The 18,852-nt window shown below is 46.2% G+C and overlaps 1 protein-coding gene across 11 annotated transcripts in view; it reads right to left on the bottom strand.

Moving 5' to 3' along the window:
• Positions 1-18,852, bottom strand: part of PRKAG2 (protein kinase AMP-activated non-catalytic subunit gamma 2) — a 226,692-nt gene that overhangs the window by 46,458 nt on the left and 161,382 nt on the right. For 6 of the 11 annotated variants that reach the window (XM_059711425.1, XM_059711423.1, XM_059711424.1 and 3 more), the window contains one exon: positions 16,113-16,179. In XM_059711425.1, the coding sequence (XP_059567408.1) occupies positions 16,113-16,179 (67 nt within the window). Of the gene's footprint in view, positions 1-16,112; positions 16,272-16,468; positions 16,631-18,852 lie in introns of those variants that run through there. The other 5 variants (XM_059711427.1, XM_059711428.1, XM_059711429.1 and 2 more) reach the window with 3 other exon arrangements.

Here is an 18,852-nt window from a genome sequence, read left to right as displayed (position 1 = left end):
TGGTTCAACTCCTGGTCAGGGCACATACCCAGGTTGCAGGATGGATCCCCTATAGGGGAACATACAGGAGGCAACTGATTAATGTTTCTCTATCACATTGATGTTTCTCTCTTTTTCAAAAAAAAAAAAAAAAATCCCTAAGTGCAGCACTTGTCGAGGGGCCTGAGCAGATGCTGGGAGAGATCTGGCTACTTACCGGTTCAAGAGAAGATGCCGACGCCTGGCCCACTTGAGTGCGTCACATTTAGGAAGTAAAATTGAGAGGATCTGATTACTTGGGTGGGAGAGTGAGAGAGCCACAGTTAGGCATCATTCTTGTTAACAAAACCAAACCCAGTGGATGTGGTGCCATTTACTTAATCGGGCCGGCTTTTTCAAAGGGGAGGTGGGGGCGGGAGACTAGGACAGACAGGCTGTGACACGCATCAGGCAGAGATACCGAGCAGGTAACTGAATGCTCAGCTGAGGCTGGTGAGGTATCGATCTGGGATCCACGGGATAAAAACACTGGGCGACAGGTGTCACAGTAACTAGAGCCGGGAAGGGCATAAGATGGTCTAGGACAGTGGTTCTCAACCTTCCTAATGCCGCGACCCTTTAATACAGTTCCTCATGTTGTGGTGACCCCCAACCATAAAATTATTTTCGTTGCTACTTCATAACTGTAATCTTGCTACTGTTATGAATCGTCATGTAAATATCTGATATGCAGGATGTACTTTCATTGTTACAAATTGAACACAATTAAAATATGTAATTAATCACAAAAACAATATGTAATTATACATGTGTTTTCCGAAGGTCTTAGGCGACCCCTGTGAAAGGGTCGTTGGACCCCCAAAGGGGTCGTGACCCACGGGTTGAGAACCACTGGTCTAGGATGAGGGGACAGGATGAGAAGGGGCCCAGGCCAAGGCCATGAGGAAGTCCCATGTCTTGCCGGGAGCCGGTCCATCCTTGCTGTTTCAAGGGACCTGGCATATATGGCATACGATTCTTAATATGTTTGCTCACCTTCTTGGTGCTGTGTTTTAACCAAGGTCACCTCTCCAAGAAAGGTTGAATCCCCAGGTAGGGATTTTCCCCTGAAGTTAGGGAGGGAATAAAACCCCTCAACTAAGTGCCAGGCGGGTAATTAATCACTTTAACTATGAACAATCATGCTTAAGCTACATAATCTTTACTCCCTGGAATGGAGATAAGAAACGCCCTAACCTTTGTAATAGAGATTGACAGGATTAAAATGAACTGGTATAAATACAGATGTACCAAGACAGCAACACACACAACTTAGAAGTCAGAACTCAGAAGACAGAACCTACACAGAACCTACAGACAGAAGAACTTCGCTGGAGAGAACATGGCAAAAGATCCTGGACTGAACCTGACTACAGAAATATGGCAAGAGAACCTGACTAGAATCTGGTGACCGAACCTGGCTGGAGATCTCAGACAGAACCTGGCTGGAGATCCGAAGCAGAACCTCTCTGGAGATCCAGACCAGAACTTGGCTGGAGATCCTGGCTGTAGATCCTGGCTAGGCTGCTGATCAACTGAACACTGTCTCCGTGTCATTCCTTCTTCGCCGACTCCGTCCACACCTTTGGGGACCCCTGGACCCGCTGGGGCTGGACCCCGGCAATGTCTAATGCTCAAGAAAGAAGAGCAATTGTGCGGTATGAAATGACTCACTAAGCCTGTCACCAAACCAAAAAAAGGAAAAAAAGAAAGAAGAGTAAAAACCATCAAGAAAATAAACAGCCAGACACTTATGAGGAATGCTGTGTGGGCGGGGGGGCCAGTCATCTCTGTTGACTGGTCCTCGGGGGACTGGTAAGTGTCCCCTGGAGTCTGCAAAAAGGAGCCATGGGTGAGCACCCCGGGGAGCCTGGGTGGAGTGTGGAAATGGGCTGAAGAATGAGGAGGTGAGAAAATGGAAAGATGGTTTCCAAATAAAAGCTATTTCCTCTGTCATGCTCAGCCTGTGCTTGAAACCTTGCCCTGAAGCAGTTTATTTAACCTCTTACTTTCCTGCTTTCCTCCTCTCTGAAAGGGGGGATGCTAAAAACATTTCCCCTTAAGGCTGTTCTGAGGATTAGATGAGATACATGCAAAGGACTCGGAACAGGACCTCACTGTACTTAGCATGTGCCACCTATTACTTTCATCATAAAAAAGGATGTAAAAATCCTCCATTTTCCCCCCAAGTAAACGCCAAATGCTTTGTAGTATCGACAGTTTTCCAGCTTTAAAATTCCCAGGTAAAATGTGACGTCGCAGGGAACCTGGTATAACAACGTTTCAGGGTTTGCCCGCCCCACCAAGGAGGAGGGGACCACCCCAGCCAATAGACAGGTGTCTGACCTATCGGTCTGGACTCCGGGCAGCTGACCAGTGGGGCCAGAGAAAGGTGCCCACCAAGGAGCAGACAAAGTTGGTCTTGAGAGGGAAGGGGGCGGAGACCCTTGTCATGGAAATGAACAGTGTGGTCTTAGCGCCTGACCACTGTCCATGATGTGGGAAGCCCAAAGGAAACCCCACTTTCGGGACCCCCGAGACCTCCCGCACAGTGCCGGGGTCCAGACCCAGCAGGTCCAGGGGTCCCCAAAGTTGTGGACGGAGTCGGCGAAGAAGGAATCACACGGAGACAGCGTTCAATTGATCAGCAGCCTAGCCAGGATCTCTAGCCAGGATCTCCAGCCAAGTTCTGGTCTGGATCTCCAGCGAAGTTCTGTGGTCAGGTTCCCTCGCTAGGCTCTCCAGCCAGGCTCCATCCAGGCTCTCCAGCCAGGCTCAGTCACCAGGTTCTAGTCAGGTTCTCTTGCCATGTTCTATAGTCAGGTTCAGTCCAGGATCTTTTGCCATGTTCTCTCCAGTGAAGTTCTTCTGTCTCCAGGCTCCGTGTAGGTTCTGTCTTCTGAATTCTCTTCTAAGCTCTGTCTCTTGCTGTCTTGTTACATCTGTATTTATACCAGTTCATTTTAATCCTGTCAATCTCTATTACAAAGGTTAGGGCGTTTCTTATCTCCATTCCAGGGAGTAAAGATTATGTAGCTTAAGCATGATTGTTCGTAGTTAAAGTGATTAATTACCCACCTGGCACTTAGTTGAGGGGTTTTATTCCCTCCCTAACTTCAGGGGAAAATCCCTACTTGGGGATTCAACCTTTCTCGGAGAGGTGACCTTGGTTAAAACACAGCGCCAAGAAGGTGAGCAAACATATTAAGAACCATATGCCATATATGCCAGGTCCCTTGAAACAGCAAGGATGGACCGGCTCCCGGCAAATTCCCCCTTTTTTATTTTTTAAAAGCAAGCATTAAAAAGAAAAACATCAAATGCTCTCTTATATCCATTTTAAGAGTAGGATTGGCGCTTTCCGCTATTACCTGAGTCCTGATCTATCATCCCAGGGAGAGCTTGCCAATCCTGTACTTTCCCAGGGTAGAAAGGCTGCAGTGGGGTTAAGGATAAGGCTCCTTGGGCCTACCTTCTCCCATGCCATTACATTTACCTTTCCTTCCTCAGAAAAGCACGGACGTATTTCTTGTATAAAATGTTCCATCTGATTGGGAGTAACCTTAATTTCTCTGCTAGCAAGCATATGTGTTAAAAGATCAATACGGAGTCTTTTTTCTTTAGACTCAGTATGGCACATCTTCTTAATCTAAAGATCAATACAGAGTCTTCTTTCTTTGGACTCAGTATGGCACATCTTCTCAAACTAAGTTCTGTACTATCCACCTTCTTACCCTACTTATCCTCTATAGCGGGGTCTGCAGTACCCTGGTGGAGTCCTATCCGTCCCGAGTGTGGGGTTCTCAATGGGGGGGGGGGCTTACCTATGGGAATCCTGTTCCAGGGGTTCCCGAAGGTGTGGACGGAGTCGGCGAAGACTATCCACCCTCTTCCTACGGTGGAGTCCAATCCGTCCCGAGTGCGGGGCGCTTACCTAGGGGTCCCTGTTCGGGCGCCATATGCCGGGGTCCAGACCCAGCAGGTCCAGGGGTCCCCAAAGTTGTGGACGGAGTCGGCGAAGAAGGAATCACACGGAGACAGCGTTCAGTTGATCAGCAGCCTAGCCAGGATCTCTAGCCAGGATCTCCAGCCAAGTTCTGGTCTGGATCTCCAGCGAAGTTCTGTGGTCAGGTTCCCTCGCTAGGCTCTCCAGCCAGGCTCCATCCAGGCTCTCCAGCCAGGCTCAGTCACCAGGTTCTAGTCAGGTTCTCTTGCCATGTTCTATAGTCAGGTTCAGTCCAGGATCTTTTGCCATGTTCTCTCCAGTGAAGTTCTTCTGTCTCCAGGCTCCGTGTAGGTTCTGTCTTCTGAATTCTCTTCTAAGCTCTGTCTCTTGCTGTCTTGTTACATCTGTATTTATACCAGTTCATTTTAATCCTGTCAATCTCTATTACAAAGGTTAGGGCGTTTCTTATCTCCATTCCAGGGAGTAAAGATTATGTAGCTTAAGCATGATTGTTCGTAGTTAAAGTGATTAATTACCCACCTGGCACTTAGTTGAGGGGTTTTATTCCCTCCCTAACTTCAGGGGAAAATCCCTACCTGGGGATTCAACCTTTCTTGGAGAGGTGACCTTGGTTAAAACACAGCGCCAAGAAGGTGAGCAAACATATTAAGAACCATATGCCATATATGCCAGGTCCCCCGAAACAGCAAGAATGGACTGGCTCCCGGCAGCACAGTCTCCTTCCCTTTGTGCAACAGCAGGGATCTTGCTGCTTCAGGTAACAAAACGCCCTGGGTCTCCAAGACAACCATCCTCTCACCCAATATAAGCTTCCATCAATGTGAAGCTATGTCCTGACTTCAGAGACAGTAAAAGGTGGACCTAAAAATTGACTAAACGTGGTAAGCTTTTACTATGAGGCCAGCTAGAGAAGAAAACATTTACATCCTTATTGCTGGAACTATTACATATGTCCCTCCCTCCCATTAACCCCTTCTAACCCGCCCTGGCCCCCTGCCCTATTGTCTGTGTCCATGGGTTGTGCCTACCAGGTATATGCATTCAAGTTCTTTGGTTGATCACTTCCCCACCATTCACCCTCCCCCGCCTTCCCTCTGAGATTCCCCTGTTCTGTCGTCTGTGTCTCTGGGTCTATTTTGTTCATCAGTTTGTTACTTAGATTCCACATATGAGTGCGATCATGTGATACTTGTCTTTCTCTGATTGACCTATTTCACTTAGCATGATACTCTCCAGCTCCCTCCATGCTGTCTCAAAGGGTAAGAGATTCTTCTTTTTTTACAGCTGCATAGTATTCCATGGTATAAATGTACCACAGCCTTTTTATCCACTCGTCTACTGATGGGCACTTGGGCTGTTTCCAGATCTTAGCTATTGTAAACTGTGCTGCTAGGAACATAGGGGTGCATACATTCTTTCTGATTGGTGTTTCAGGTTTCTTAGAATATATTCCTAGAAGTGGGATTATTGGGTCACATGGCAGTTTCATATTTAATTTTTTGAGGAAACACCATGCTGTTTTCCATAATGGCTGCACCAGTCTGCATTCTCACCAGCAGTGCACGAGGGTTCCCTTTTCTCCACATTCTCACCAGCACTTGTCATTTGTGGATTTGATGATGGTAGCCATTCTGACAGGTGTGAGGTGATACCTCATTGTCGTTTTAATTTGCATCTCTCTGATGATCAGTGACTTTGAGCATGTTTTCATGTCTCTCCTGGCCATCTGTATGTCCACTTTGAGGAGTGTCTATTTAGGTCCTTTGCCCATTTTTTTAACTGGATTGTTTGCCTTCCTATTGTTAAGGTGTATGAGTTCCTTGTATATTTTGGATATTAACCCTCTATCAGATGTATCATTGGCAAATATGTTCTCCCATACAGTGGGCTCCCTTTTCGTTTTGTTGATGGTTTCTTTTGCTGCACAGAAGCTTTTTATTTTGATGTAGTCCCATTTGTTATTTTCTCCTTAGTTTCCTTTGCCCTAGGAGATGTATCTGTAAACATATTGTTATGAGAAATGTCTGAGATTTTGCTGTCTATGGTTTCTTCTAGGATTTTAATGGTTTCATGACTTACATTTAAGTCTTCTTTCCATTTTGAGTTTATTTTTGTGTATGGTGTAAGTTGGTGGTCTAGTTTCATTTTCTTGCATGTATCTGTCCAATTTTCCCAACACCATTTATTAGAGAGACTGTTTTGTCTCCATTGTATGTTCTTGCCTCTTCTGTCAAATGTTAACATAATTGTGTGGGTCGATTTCTGGGGTCTCTGTTCTGTTCCATTAATCTATATGCCTGTTCTTGTGAAAGTACCTGGCTGTTTTGATTACGATGGGTTTGTAATATAATTTGATATCTGGTATTGTGATTCCTCCAACTTTATTCTTCTTTCTCAAGATTGCTGCAGCTATTTGGGGCCTATTTTGGTTCCATATAAATTTTTGGAGTATTTGTTCTAGATCTGTGAAATATTCCATTGGTATCTTAATGGTGATTGCATTGAATCTGTAGATTGCCTTGGGTAGTATGGACATTTTAATGATGTTAATTCCACCAATCCATGAACATGGTATATTCTTCCACTTGTTTATATCTTCCTCTATCTCTCTTTCCAACATTCTGTAATTTTCCAAGTACAAGACTTTTACCTCTTTGGTTGAGCTTATTCCTAAGAATCTTGATTTTTTTGTTGCAATGGTAGATGGGATTGTTACATTGCTCTGAGAATTCATTATTGGTGTTTAAGTCATTGATTTTTGGATGTTGATTTTGTATCCTGCTATAATGCCAAACTCATTTATTAAATCTAGTAGTTTCATGGTGGAATCTTTAGGGTTTTCTTTGTACAATATCATGTCATCTACGAATAATGAGAGTTTTACTTCCCTTCCTCCTTTTCAATTTGGATGCCTTTTATGTTTTCTTTTTGTCTGTGGCTAGGACTTCTAGTACTCTGCTGAATAAGAGTGGTGATAGGTGACATCCCTGCCTTGTTCCTGTTTTTAGGGGAAATGGTTTCAGTTTTTGCACACTGAGTAAGATGTTTGCTGTAGGTTTGTCATATATGGCCTTTATTATGTTGAGATTTGATGCTCCTATTCCCACTTTGCTGAGAGATTTTATAAAAAAATGGGTGTTGGATTTTGTAGAATGCTTTTCTATGTCTATTGATAGGAACATGTGATTTTTGTCTTTCAATTTATGTGATGTATCACGTTTATTGATTTGTGAATATTATACCAGTCTTGCACCCCTGAAATAAATCCCACCTGGTCATGGTGTATGATCTTTTTAATATATTGCTGGATCCAATTTGCTAATATTTTGTTGAGCATCTATGTTCATCAGGGACATTGACCTGTAATTCTCTTTCCTTGTAGTGTCTTTATCTGGTTTTGGAATTAGGATAATGCTGGTCTCATAAAAAGAGCTTGGAAGTATTCCTTCCTTTTGGATTTTTTGAAATAGTTTGAGGAGTATAGGTGTTAGTTCTTTGAATATTTGGTAAAACTCTCCTGGGAAGCCATCCAGACCAGGGCTTTTGATTGCTGGGAGCTTCTATTTCCTCAGTTGTTATTGGCCTATTCAGGTTTTCTGATTCTTCCTGATTCAGTTTTGGAAGATTATATATATATTTTTAATTTGTCCATTTCATCCACACTGTCCAGCTTATTAGTATACAGTTGTTTATCGTTCTTAGAATCCTTTGTATTTCTGTGGTGTCAGTTGCTACTTCTCCACTTTTATTTCTGATTTTATTTGCGTCCTTTCTGTCTTTTGATGAGTCCGGCTAATGGTTCATCAATCTTATTTATCTTTTCAAAGAACCAGCTCTTGGTTTCATTGATTTTTGTATTGATTTTTTTTGTCTCTATGTCATTTATTTCTGCTCTAATCTTTATTATTTCCTTCCTTATACTTACTCTGTACTTTTCTCGTTGTTCTCTTTCTAGTTTTTAATTCGTAGGGTTAAATAGTTTATTATTAACTTTTCTTGTTTTTTTGAGGTAGGCCTATAGTGCTATGAACTTCCTTCTCAGGACTGCTTTTGCTATGTCCGAGATTTTGGGTGGTTGTATGTTCATTTGTTCCAGGACAGTTTTTATTTCTCTCTTGGTCTCATTAATAAACCATTTATTGTTTAATAACATGCTATTTATCCTCCATGTGTTTGAATGTTTTTGGGTATTTTTATTGTAGTTGATTTCTAATTCCATTCCATTGTGATCTGAGATGTTTGATATGATTTCAACCTTCTTGAACGTGTAGAGACTTGTTTTGTGTCCTCACATGTGGTCTATCTTTGTGAATGACTCATGTGCACTTGAGAAGAATGTATATTCTGCAGCTTTGGGATGAAATAATCTATAAATGTCAATTAAATCAATCTGATGCAGTGTGCCATCTAGAGTCACTGTTTCCTTATTAATATTTTACTTGGAAGATCTATCCAGTGAAGTCAGTGGGGTGTTAGAGTCCCCTATTATATATAACTATATTGTTGATCTCTCCCTTAAAGTCCTCTAAAAGTTTTTTTAATATATTTAGGTGCTCCTATACTGGGTGCATATATGTTTACCAAGATTATATCCTCGTTTTGGATCGATCCCTTTAGTATTATGTAGTGGCCTTTGTTGTCTCTTATGATGGCCTTCAGGAGGAAGTCTATTTTGTCAGATATGAGTATTGCTACCCCAGCGTTGTTTTTTCCATTTGCATGGAAAATTTTTTTCATCCTTTCATCTTCATCTGGTTAGTCTTTTGTCCTGAGGTGGGTCTCTTGTAGACAACATATATTTGGGTCATGTTTTGGTATCCATTCAGCTACCCTATGTCTTTTGATTGGAGCATTTAATCCATTTACATTTAGGTTATTATTGATAGGTACTTATTTATTGCTATTTCTATTTTGTATGCCTATGTTTTTCTCTCTACTTCTTCTCATTATAGCAGTAGTCCCCTTAGCATTTCTTGTAGCGCTGGCTTGGTGGTGATAAACTCCTTTAGCTACCATTTTTTTTTTTGGTCTGGGAAGCTCTTTGACTATTTTAAATGATAGCCTTGTAGAATATAGGTTTCATGTGGTCCTACAGCTTCCTTAAGCTGTTGTCCTGTTTTGTTTTGTTTTTTAACATATTATTGATTTTTTTTTTACAGAGAGGAAGGGAGAGGGATAGAGAGTTAGAAACATCAATGCGAGAGAAACATCAATCAGCTGCCTCCTGCACACTCCCTACTGGGGATGTGCCCACAACCAAGGTACATGCCCTTGACCGAAATCGAACCTGGGACCCTTCAGTCTGCAGGCCGACGCTCTATCCACTGAGCCAAACTGGTTAGGGCTGTCGTCCTGTTTTTTAATTGTTTTTATTTCTTTTTGGTTCTCTGATTGTGTGATTTTTCTACTGTCTTCTAATTCACTAATCCGATTCTTGGCTTCCCCTAATCTGCTGTGTATTCCTTCCACTATGTTCTTTATTATGTCATTCTTAATAGCTACTATATCTTTTCTCATACTATTGAGCATCTTTGCCATCATTATTCTGAACTCTATGTGAGATAAATTTCTTATCTCCATTTCATTTAGCTCTTCATGTGGAGAATTCCCTGTTCTTTCATTTGGGTGTCTTTTTGTCTCTCCATTTTGGCTGCCTGTTTGGGTTTGTGATTATGTTTTAGGTAGATCTACTATGTCTCCCAATCTCTAGGGCAGGGCAGTGTCAAATGCTCTTTCTCACTAATTATATCAAGTAAAGGCTCAAAGTCTCCAGAGACCCACCTCTGCCAGCGGACTAACTGGATTCAGTCTTGAGTAGCCTCAGGCAATTGTCCGTTTTCCAACAGGGTGGGTAATTGCTTCTGCCTGGAGGCTAATTGTTATTCTCAGTCTCTTAATGGGCCTCAGAAACTCCACACAGTGGGGCCAGGTGTTTTCCAATAGGGTGGGTCAACTGTCTTCCCCCTCCAGGTAAAAACCACCTGGATAGCAAAGGCCTGCCTGAGAAAGGTGTCCTCCGCAGCGTGAGGGAGTGACTCAGCACAGGAAACTGGCATGTCTGCCTTCCGGGCTCTCGCCCCAGAGCCCCCAACCCTGGCTTCTGCTCACACAGCTCCAGTCCGCTCTGCCCTCCCTCTGCTGGAGCCCAAGGTGAGTGGCTGCACATGAAATTTTGTGTGCTGGCCCTTTAAGAGGGTGCCTGCATTTCTCTCCATCTCTCCCTGGCAGACAGCAACCCTGCTGCTTTTCACAGCCAGGTGTTATGTGGACACCTTTCTCAGTTCTGGTGCTCTGGGGGCCCAGCTGGGGGTTAGACCCAGATTTCTCAGTGACAACCCTCCATAGCTGAGAGAGCTCTCCGGAACTTCAGCTCCTGTCTCTGGGAACCCGGCCAGCCCTTCCGCACCTCCGCCCTCCCTACCAGCCTCTGTGCGTCCGTCTCCCTTCCCGTCCTGGGTTATCAGGGTTCTCCAGCCAGTCTTGTTTATTATTCACGATGGTTTTTCATTTTTGTATTTTAGTTGTAATTTCAGTTTGATCCTGGGTGCGTGTCTGTGTAGCATCCACTTACTCTGCCACCATTTTTAATCGCTTCAAGAAGAAAACATTTAATCATAAGTATTTCAAGCCTGAGTTGTGGTTTGAAACCGATTGATGTTTCTCTCTCATATTGATGTCTCTGTGTCTCTGTGTCTCTGTCTCTGTCTCTCTCTCTCTCCCCCTTCCTCTCTAAGCATGTCCTCAGGTGAGGATTACAATTTTAAAGAATATTTAATAAAATTATAACTATTTTTATAATTGAGAAAATAAGCCTCTAATGGGAGAATGGAAACGCAGAAGGAAGGGCCGCACTTGGATGACAGGTGAGAGAGCTGTTTAATGTAGTACCAAGTCACACAGTCGAGGAGCAACCCGCTGGGCCGGCACCACAAACCTGACACTTGGTGTCTCTGCCACCAGAGGTCAGTACCTGCCACACCATCCTCGGTAACCGTCCAAGTGCCCTCAGGAGCTTCCCTGGGCAGCTGCTGGCAAGCTCAGTGACAGGGAGCCCTTCCACAGGTCACCACAAACACGCAGACGCAATTCCCCTAGAGCCAACCGGGCAGTGCTTTCCAACCTTCCTGTCATTATCCATCTCCCCTCTTTTTATAGTTTCCCCCTAATTCCACAAAACTAACACCACAAATATATATCTATATCTATATCTATCTATCTATCTATCTATCTATCTATCTATCTATCTATCTATCTGTCTATCTATCATCTATCATCTCCTATCTGTCCATGGACTGTGGCCCTGTGCATGGCCACAAACCACTCTGAATGACTAGGCTGACTAATCTTGCAATAAATCTGAATTTGGACACATGTTCTGAAAAGGTTCCACTTTGGAAGATGCCTTGCAGGTGAAGAAGGGACAGCCAGGACAGAATGGGTCGCCTGGGAGGAAGGAAGCAGGTGGGTGGGGGCAGGGGAGAGGCTGCCGGCAGGACAGGTGGACGAAACGACCACAGCACATCAGGGAAAACCCGCATTACCGAAGAGTCTGTGACAGCTGACACAGCAAGAGGGCAGCCAGGAGACAGCATGGAGGAGATTCTTCAAGTGCCAGAATGACAGAGCATTAATCACAAAGCTGCTGCTGAAGACTCACCTACTTCAAAGAGCATTCATGGGTTGTGTTTCACACCTAAAAGTGCTTGCGCTTGCTCCTGCCACTAAGTAAGTTCAAGACAGTTAATCCTGATAAACACACACAGATATGACTGACAGAGTAATAAAAACACTGAATAGCAAACACAGCTCTGGGCTAGACACTGTTCTTGTCACTTTGCATATCCTAACCCAACGTCCTCAGAAAGCAACTACGGCCGTACCCCTCATCCACAGGCTTGCCTTCTGTGGTTTCAGTTACCCATGGCCAACCCCGGCCCCAAAATATTAAATAGAAAATTCCTGAACTAAAGAATTCATTTCAAACTGCATGCCATTCTGAGTAGCATGATGGAATCTCACATCATCCCGCTCCGTCCTGCCCACGAACTGACTCCTCCCCTTGTCCAGTGCCTCCCCACTGTGGCTGCTCCTGCCCGTGAGTCACTTAGCCATCTCCATTATCAGACCAGCTGTTGTGGCATCGCAGTGCGTGTGCTCAAGTCACTCTATTTTACCTAACAACTAGAGGCCCGATGCATGAAAGTCGTGCAAGCGTAGGCCTTTGCAGCCGCAGCAGCTGCCTTGATCCCTCCCTCGCAGCTGCGGGCGGTGGTCTGGATCCCTCCCTCGCAGCCACGTTGTCTGCCTGGTTCCCACAGCTGCAGCCCTGGCTTCGTCCGGAAGGACGTCGGTCTAATTAGCACAGTATGCTTTTATTATTATAGATTACCCCAAAGCGTCGTGAAGCGGGCAATTTGTATATGCCAAAGAGAAGCCATAAAGTGCTTCCTTTAAGTGAAAAAGTACGTACATATAGGCAAAAACATAGCATATATGGGGGTTAGGACTATCCATAGTTTTGGGCATCCACCGGGGGTCTTGGAACCTACCCCCTGTGGATAATGAGGGACTCATGTATAAACTTTTATTGTCTGTATTCATTGAGATACCAAGACACTGCTGAGCACCTACTATACGCCAGCCACATCAGCCACTGGGAAGAGAGATGAATTAGAGACGTAGAGAAGGGATTTGGGGCACGGCTTCAAAGAGACAGTGAGCTTTGGGTTGAGCCAATGAGGTAGTGGCAAGATTGGCAGGGTGGAGAAGGGAGCAGAGAAGAGCTTACCCTCACAAGATGTAACACTGAAGGCACAGAGACACGAGGGACACACCAAGACCGTGAGGGACACACAGAGCAGACTACACCTGTGGGCCAAATCCAGGCCTTTTTGTAAAGTTTTATGGAACACAGCCCTGCCCACTGGACTGATTTGATCTCCGGCTGCCTCCTGCCTTGCTGTGGGGCACAGGCAAGCTGAGTAGTCATGACAGAGCCGGAGGCCAGCTAGCTGGCTCTTTACAGAAGTTTGGGGATGCCTGTTCTAGAGCCTTGTTATTCGGGGGGCGGGGGCGGGGGGGGTCGGGGAGGAGGGGTTCTGTGAAGCACCTGGGGGTTTGGCAAAGATGCGGACGCTCAGGTCCCATCGCAGACCCACGGAACTGGAATCTGCCTCCTAAAAAGACCTCTGGCAAAACATTAAAAAAATGTTTTTATTGATTTCAGAGACAGGAAGGGAGAAGGGGATAGAGAAATATCAACGATGAGAACCATTGATTGGCTGCCTCCTGCATGCCCCCTACTGGGGATGGAGCCTGCAACCTAGGCACGTGCCCTGAATGGGAATCGAACCGTGACCTCCTGGTTCGTGGGTTGATGCTCACACTAGCCAGGCTCTGGAGATTCTTATGCTCAGAAAGCTCTCCTGTCACTGGCGTGTGGACGGGAGGAGGTGGTGAGGCTGCAGATGAAGAAAGGCATGCACTTCTCCTATAAATAGTCAGACAAACTCGGTAAAGATTTCCCCATAAAGGAGTGGTGCCATCAGCCCACGCTCCAGAAAGGTCCCTGGGTCACAGTGTGACGGTCAGAGGAGTTGACGTCTGAAAGCAGGTGGGCAGCGGGTGTCAGAACCCAGGCAAAGACCCACACTATGCAGGGGACACTGCCAGGCAGCTCCTTTTCTTCCCAGCAGCAAATGGCATTCCAAGAGATTACTCCAATTTCACTAGTGCCTCCGATTTGCTTCTAGCAAATACAGCATCAGTTATAATTTATGAGGAAACAAAAAAATACTTAGTAACAAAATATTAGTACTCATGTGTTTCTGTGTACACAAAATGTATCTCCATCTAAGTAATGCTTCCGGACCGTAATACATAAATTATGAGATTAACTGGATGAGAAGGAAGCTTAAAGATTAAATGAGAATCAACTTGACAGCTATCTCTTATGTAGACTGCTAACACATCAGTTCCCAGGATATTTAGAGGTGTAATGTCTTGTTAGGACTCCCCCTTCCCCCCAATAAATGCACAATTCTGCTTGGTATTCAGTTTTTCCATATTTTGGATGAGTAAGCAATCTAAAGTAAAAAACAAAATACAAAGAAAACCAAAGCAGCATTTTAGACAAAACGCCAACACCACTCCTTCTCCTAGCTCGGCTAACAGCTTCTGAGTGATTGCTTAACATTCTTCCTCCTTAAAAATCTAGAAAAGTTTGACAGGGTTATTTGTGGGATTCGGTATGCTTTAGCATAATGAGAGCAATATAGATAAAAATAGGTGAGTGAAAACGGGAAATTCCTTTTCTTAGATGCTTAGGTTTCATAGTTTACATGCATTCCATTGACAGAAACAATGCAAAAGAAATAAGGCTTGTATATCTGCTCTGAGAAAAGAAGCATAATTAAATCAATAAATCTCAAGTAAGAAAAGAACCCATCAAATTCATGTTGAGAAGAATCTCTATGTTAAGATTCATTGACAAAGCCTTAGGAAAGTCCACAAATTCAGTATAATGGTTAATGGTACTTAAGAGATAATAGTTAATAACATTTCCTCTGGGTTTACACTGCATTAAATATCATCACATGGACTATTTCATTTAATCCTCAAAATACCCTGATATTAGCTCCATCTTAAAAACGGGCAAAGTAAGGCACAGAGAGGTTAAGTTACTTGTCCAAAGTCACACAGCTAAATAAGAAGTGGAGCTAAGATGTGAAGGTGGGCCTGTGTGCTTGACCATAACTGTGGTACCTCTCTAACTGCATCTGCTGTCCACTCTCCTCTTGTCCCCAGGTGAATCTGCAAGAAGTTTAAATGCAGTGGTCTCTCATGGTTACTAAATATCAGAGACAAAGAAAACCCCTAGGATTTAGGCATTCGAAGTCTTAATGGAAAAGAGGACACACCATATTGCCCTGTGGACAGTGGCCAAAATTTGACCTGTGATATAATAAAACCAAGGAAAAATGAGGTGGATTCCTCAGCAAGATAAAATGCAAATTAAGTCCCAGTAAAAGTCTGAAATCAAGTAAGCGCTTGTTAATAAATATGGATGCAGGCTTTTAAGGATAATTACTGTGGATGCATTATTTTCTAGCTAAGATGCTCGTGAAATGCTATGGAGAATCTAAAACATAAAATACACGTGGGCACTGGCCTAATGCTACCAGGTTAACATTCCCAGCTGGTTGTTCCTGTATGTCATTTAAGTAAGTGCCCGGCTGTCAATGACAGGAGAACTGAAGCAAGGCTGGCACCGGGCACAGCACCCACATGGCACATTCTTTGTCCCAGGAGCTTCATTCTATCAAGACTCTTGGGAGAAAGAGAAGTCACTGAATAAATAATGCAAGTCCGCAAGGCAGTGTGCAGGTCTTTCCAATTTTTCAAATTGTCAAGCATCTTATACAAAGTTCTTTTCCCACTTTAAGCTCATCATCTTCCATTTAAAATACTAATTTTGCCCAAAATCAAGCTACTGTATTTCCCTTCAAATTTGAACAGTTTTTTTAAAAAAAAGACCCAGGTTTTAAACATTAATTTGGCCAAAGAACAAACTCATTCCCTTCACGTTTTAACAGCTGCAAAATAAGATCCAGGAAAGCAAGACAAAAACAGGGCAGGGGGGAAAAGCCAAGTGAGAGACGAGGCGACAGCAATGATGGAGTGACAGTCACCTGAACTCCCATTCACTCGGCCGCTTCAGGGTTTCCCACCGAACTTTCCCCATTTACAGGGCGACACGCCTGGCGGCGGTCTTCTCACAAACACAAATGAGGGGGCAGTCTGCGTTCTCTACAGGGTGGACCCTGAGCATAACTCGGGGATACCCAGCGCGGACGCGGCGCGACGAGCAATGACTACCGCATGACACCTGGCTCCCACGCGGGTTCAGGCTGCCGAGGACAAAAGGAGCGACCACCCTCGGACCCTCGGCTTCCCCTGCGGGGGCACCGCGAGCCGCTGCGGACGCTCCGCTGGCCCCGCGCCTCGGATGCCGGCGGCCGGGCGGCCGGGCCGGGCGCGCGGCGGGGCGCGCGGCCTCCCGGGCGTGGGGACCCGGCGGCCGGCCCCGGGCGCAGGGGCGGAGCGCGGTGCAGCGCGGGGCACTCACCTTCTTCTTCCAACTCGAATTTCTCCAGCATGCCGGCTTCCACGGGTCCCGGGGCCGCCAGCGCCGCCTGAGGAGGGAGGACAGGGGTCAGCACGCGCTCGGCGGGCTCGTCCCTGCGCGGGGCGGGGGCGCGGGGCCGGGAGCGCAGCGCGGGGGGCGGGGAGGGGCTGGGCTCCGCGGCCCCGCCGGGCGCCGCGGCCTCGCTGGGCGCCGCCGCCGGGAGGAGGGGCCTCCGCGCGGCCGGAACGGAACGGAACGCGGCCCGGCCCCCGCCCAACCCCCGCCCGGCCCCCGGCCGCCCCGCCCCGGCCGCGCCTTCCCGCGCCCCCGCCCCGAGTGGGCCGCTCCGCCCTCACCCCGCCGGCGGCTTTGGTACGGACCGGCGGGGGAGACGCGTGGGAAGGGGACCCCGGGGCGCGGGCGGGCGGCCCCCCTCTCCGGCCTGGTTCCCCGTCTCCGCCGGGCCGTGAGCGGCCATTAGCGGGGAAGGCCCGCGTTCTCATCGCCGCCTCGCCTTCCCACCGCTCAGCTCCCCGCACCCAGGGCCGGCGCGTCCCCGCGGGTCTAACCTGCGCAGGTGTGGTCGGGGCAGCCGGGGGTGGGGCGCGAGGGGCGCGCCGAGGGGTGGGGGTGGGGCACAGGGGCGGGGCGGGGGCCAGCGGAGATGACACCGTGGGCCAGGTTGATTACATTTCTGTTTTAAATTTTAGGTTAAACTGCCCCTCCCATATTAAAAAGAATTGTTTCTCGGGTTTTGCGTACTGCGCTTGCATTTCGTGGCTGTCACTCTCCCAGCCACGGAAGTCTTATCTCGCTTCCTCTCTTCACCCACGATCGATTCCCTTCTTTGGGCGAGCCGCTGCCAGGAGCGCACCAAATCTAAACCGGCCCTGGCCACCCTGTCGCCCTGGATCTGGTATCTGAGGCTCTCCTGTTGCCAACTCAGGTTGGCAGGCAGCATGGCTGGCAGCGCAGAGCTGCGCGGGAGAGGAGCGCGGCCCTGGAGGTACAGGCACCGCACTCGGTGTGACAGCAGTTTCTGCACCATCTCCAGGGGGCCCACGGCTCACTCCCAAGGCCAGGGCCCTGATAACGAGCCTCGCTCTCCAGCGCTGGTTAGAGCCCAAAGGGGGCCCCAACCTCTGGAAAGGAGCTTGGTTCTATCAGGCCTGCAAGCCTCGCCTGGAGGAGAGGTACTGACGCCTCCTGGGCGCTTTCTTTTTGCTCTGTCATCCCAGGGGGGCCAACCCCCAAGTCTTAACCTTCTTAAAAGGAGGGAGGTGGGAGGTAGGGGAGGAAAAAAAGAGAAATTACACTTTGTAAGAGGATTGGGGGTAAACACCTACGGCCATGTCATGGGTAAAGACACAGCAGAGGACTGAATGTGTTCCCCCAAGAGCAGGAACAAAGCAAGGATGTCTGCTTCCACACTGTCCTGACTCCACACAGGACTGGAAGTTCCGGCTGCTGCAATACGGCAAGAGAACTCACCGAAAGGCATACACATTACAAAGACACAAAACCATCCGCGTTTGCAGAAGACCTGGTTGTCTGCATCGAAAATCCCAAGGAGTCTAAACACGAATGAACACACAAACAAAAACCTCCCAAACTAGAACCAGTGAGTTCAGCAAGGTCATAGGATACAAGATCAACAGGCAAAAATCGCTCTCATTTCCATACACTAACAATGAACATGTAGAAACTGATATTAAAAACAATACTATTTATTATCACTGCCAAAGAAATTAAATACTTAGGTATACACTTAAGAAAATGTACAAGAACTGTATGCTAAAAATGATAAAATGTGGATGAAATAGACGGAAACCTAAATAAATGAAGAGGCATCCCATATTTATGGACTGGGAGACCCAACATAGTACGGATGTCAGTTTTCCCCCAAACTGACATAGAGGTTTAATGCAATTCCTATTGAGACATCGGTAAGTTTTTTTGAAGACAAGCTTAGTTTAAAATTGATAAGGAAGCCCAGCCAGGGTGGTTCAGTGGTTGAGCGCTGACCTATGAACCAGGAAGTCATGGTTCAATTCCCGGTCAGGGCACAAGCCCAGGTTGGGGCTGTTGCGAGCTTGACCCCCTGGGTGGGGAGCATGCAGGAGGCAGCGGATCATTCTCTCTCTCTCATCATTGATGTTTTTATCTCTCTCTCCCTCTCCGTCTCTGAACTCAATAAAAATATATTAAAACGTAAGGAAAGGCACAGGCTCTAGAATAGCTAAAGCAACCTTGAAAAAGAAGAATGAAGTAGGAGGAATCATTCTACTCCATATTAAAGCTCACTCCAGAGCTACAGTAATTAAGACTGTGTATTGCATATGATTTCACTTATATGACGAATCTAAAGAAAATAACTGAACAAACAAAACAAACAGATTCAGATACAGAAGAACAGACTGATGGTTGCCAGAGGGCATGGGGGTTGGGGGACTGGGTAAAAAAGGTGAAGGGATTAAGAAGTGCGGATTGGTAGTTACAAAATAGTCCTGGGGATGTAAAGGGCAGCATAGGGCATATAGCCAATAATACCGTAGTAACTATGCATGGTGCCAGGTGGGTCCTGGAAATATCGGGGGCTATTTGTAAAGGATATGGTTATCTAACCATAACTTGAAACTAATACAGAATAATATTGAATGTCAACTATAATTGAAAGATAACATTTAAAAAGAGACTGTAGTATTGGTGGCAGAGGGACAGACATGTAATCAATAGAAAC

Source organism: Myotis daubentonii, chromosome 10 (assembly GCF_963259705.1).
Source record: "Myotis daubentonii chromosome 10, mMyoDau2.1, whole genome shotgun sequence".
Classification (NCBI taxonomy): Eukaryota; Metazoa; Chordata; class Mammalia; order Chiroptera; family Vespertilionidae; genus Myotis; species Myotis daubentonii.
The sequence above is the reverse complement of the archived record's forward strand: the minus strand, read 5'-3'. Positions and strand labels throughout refer to the sequence as shown.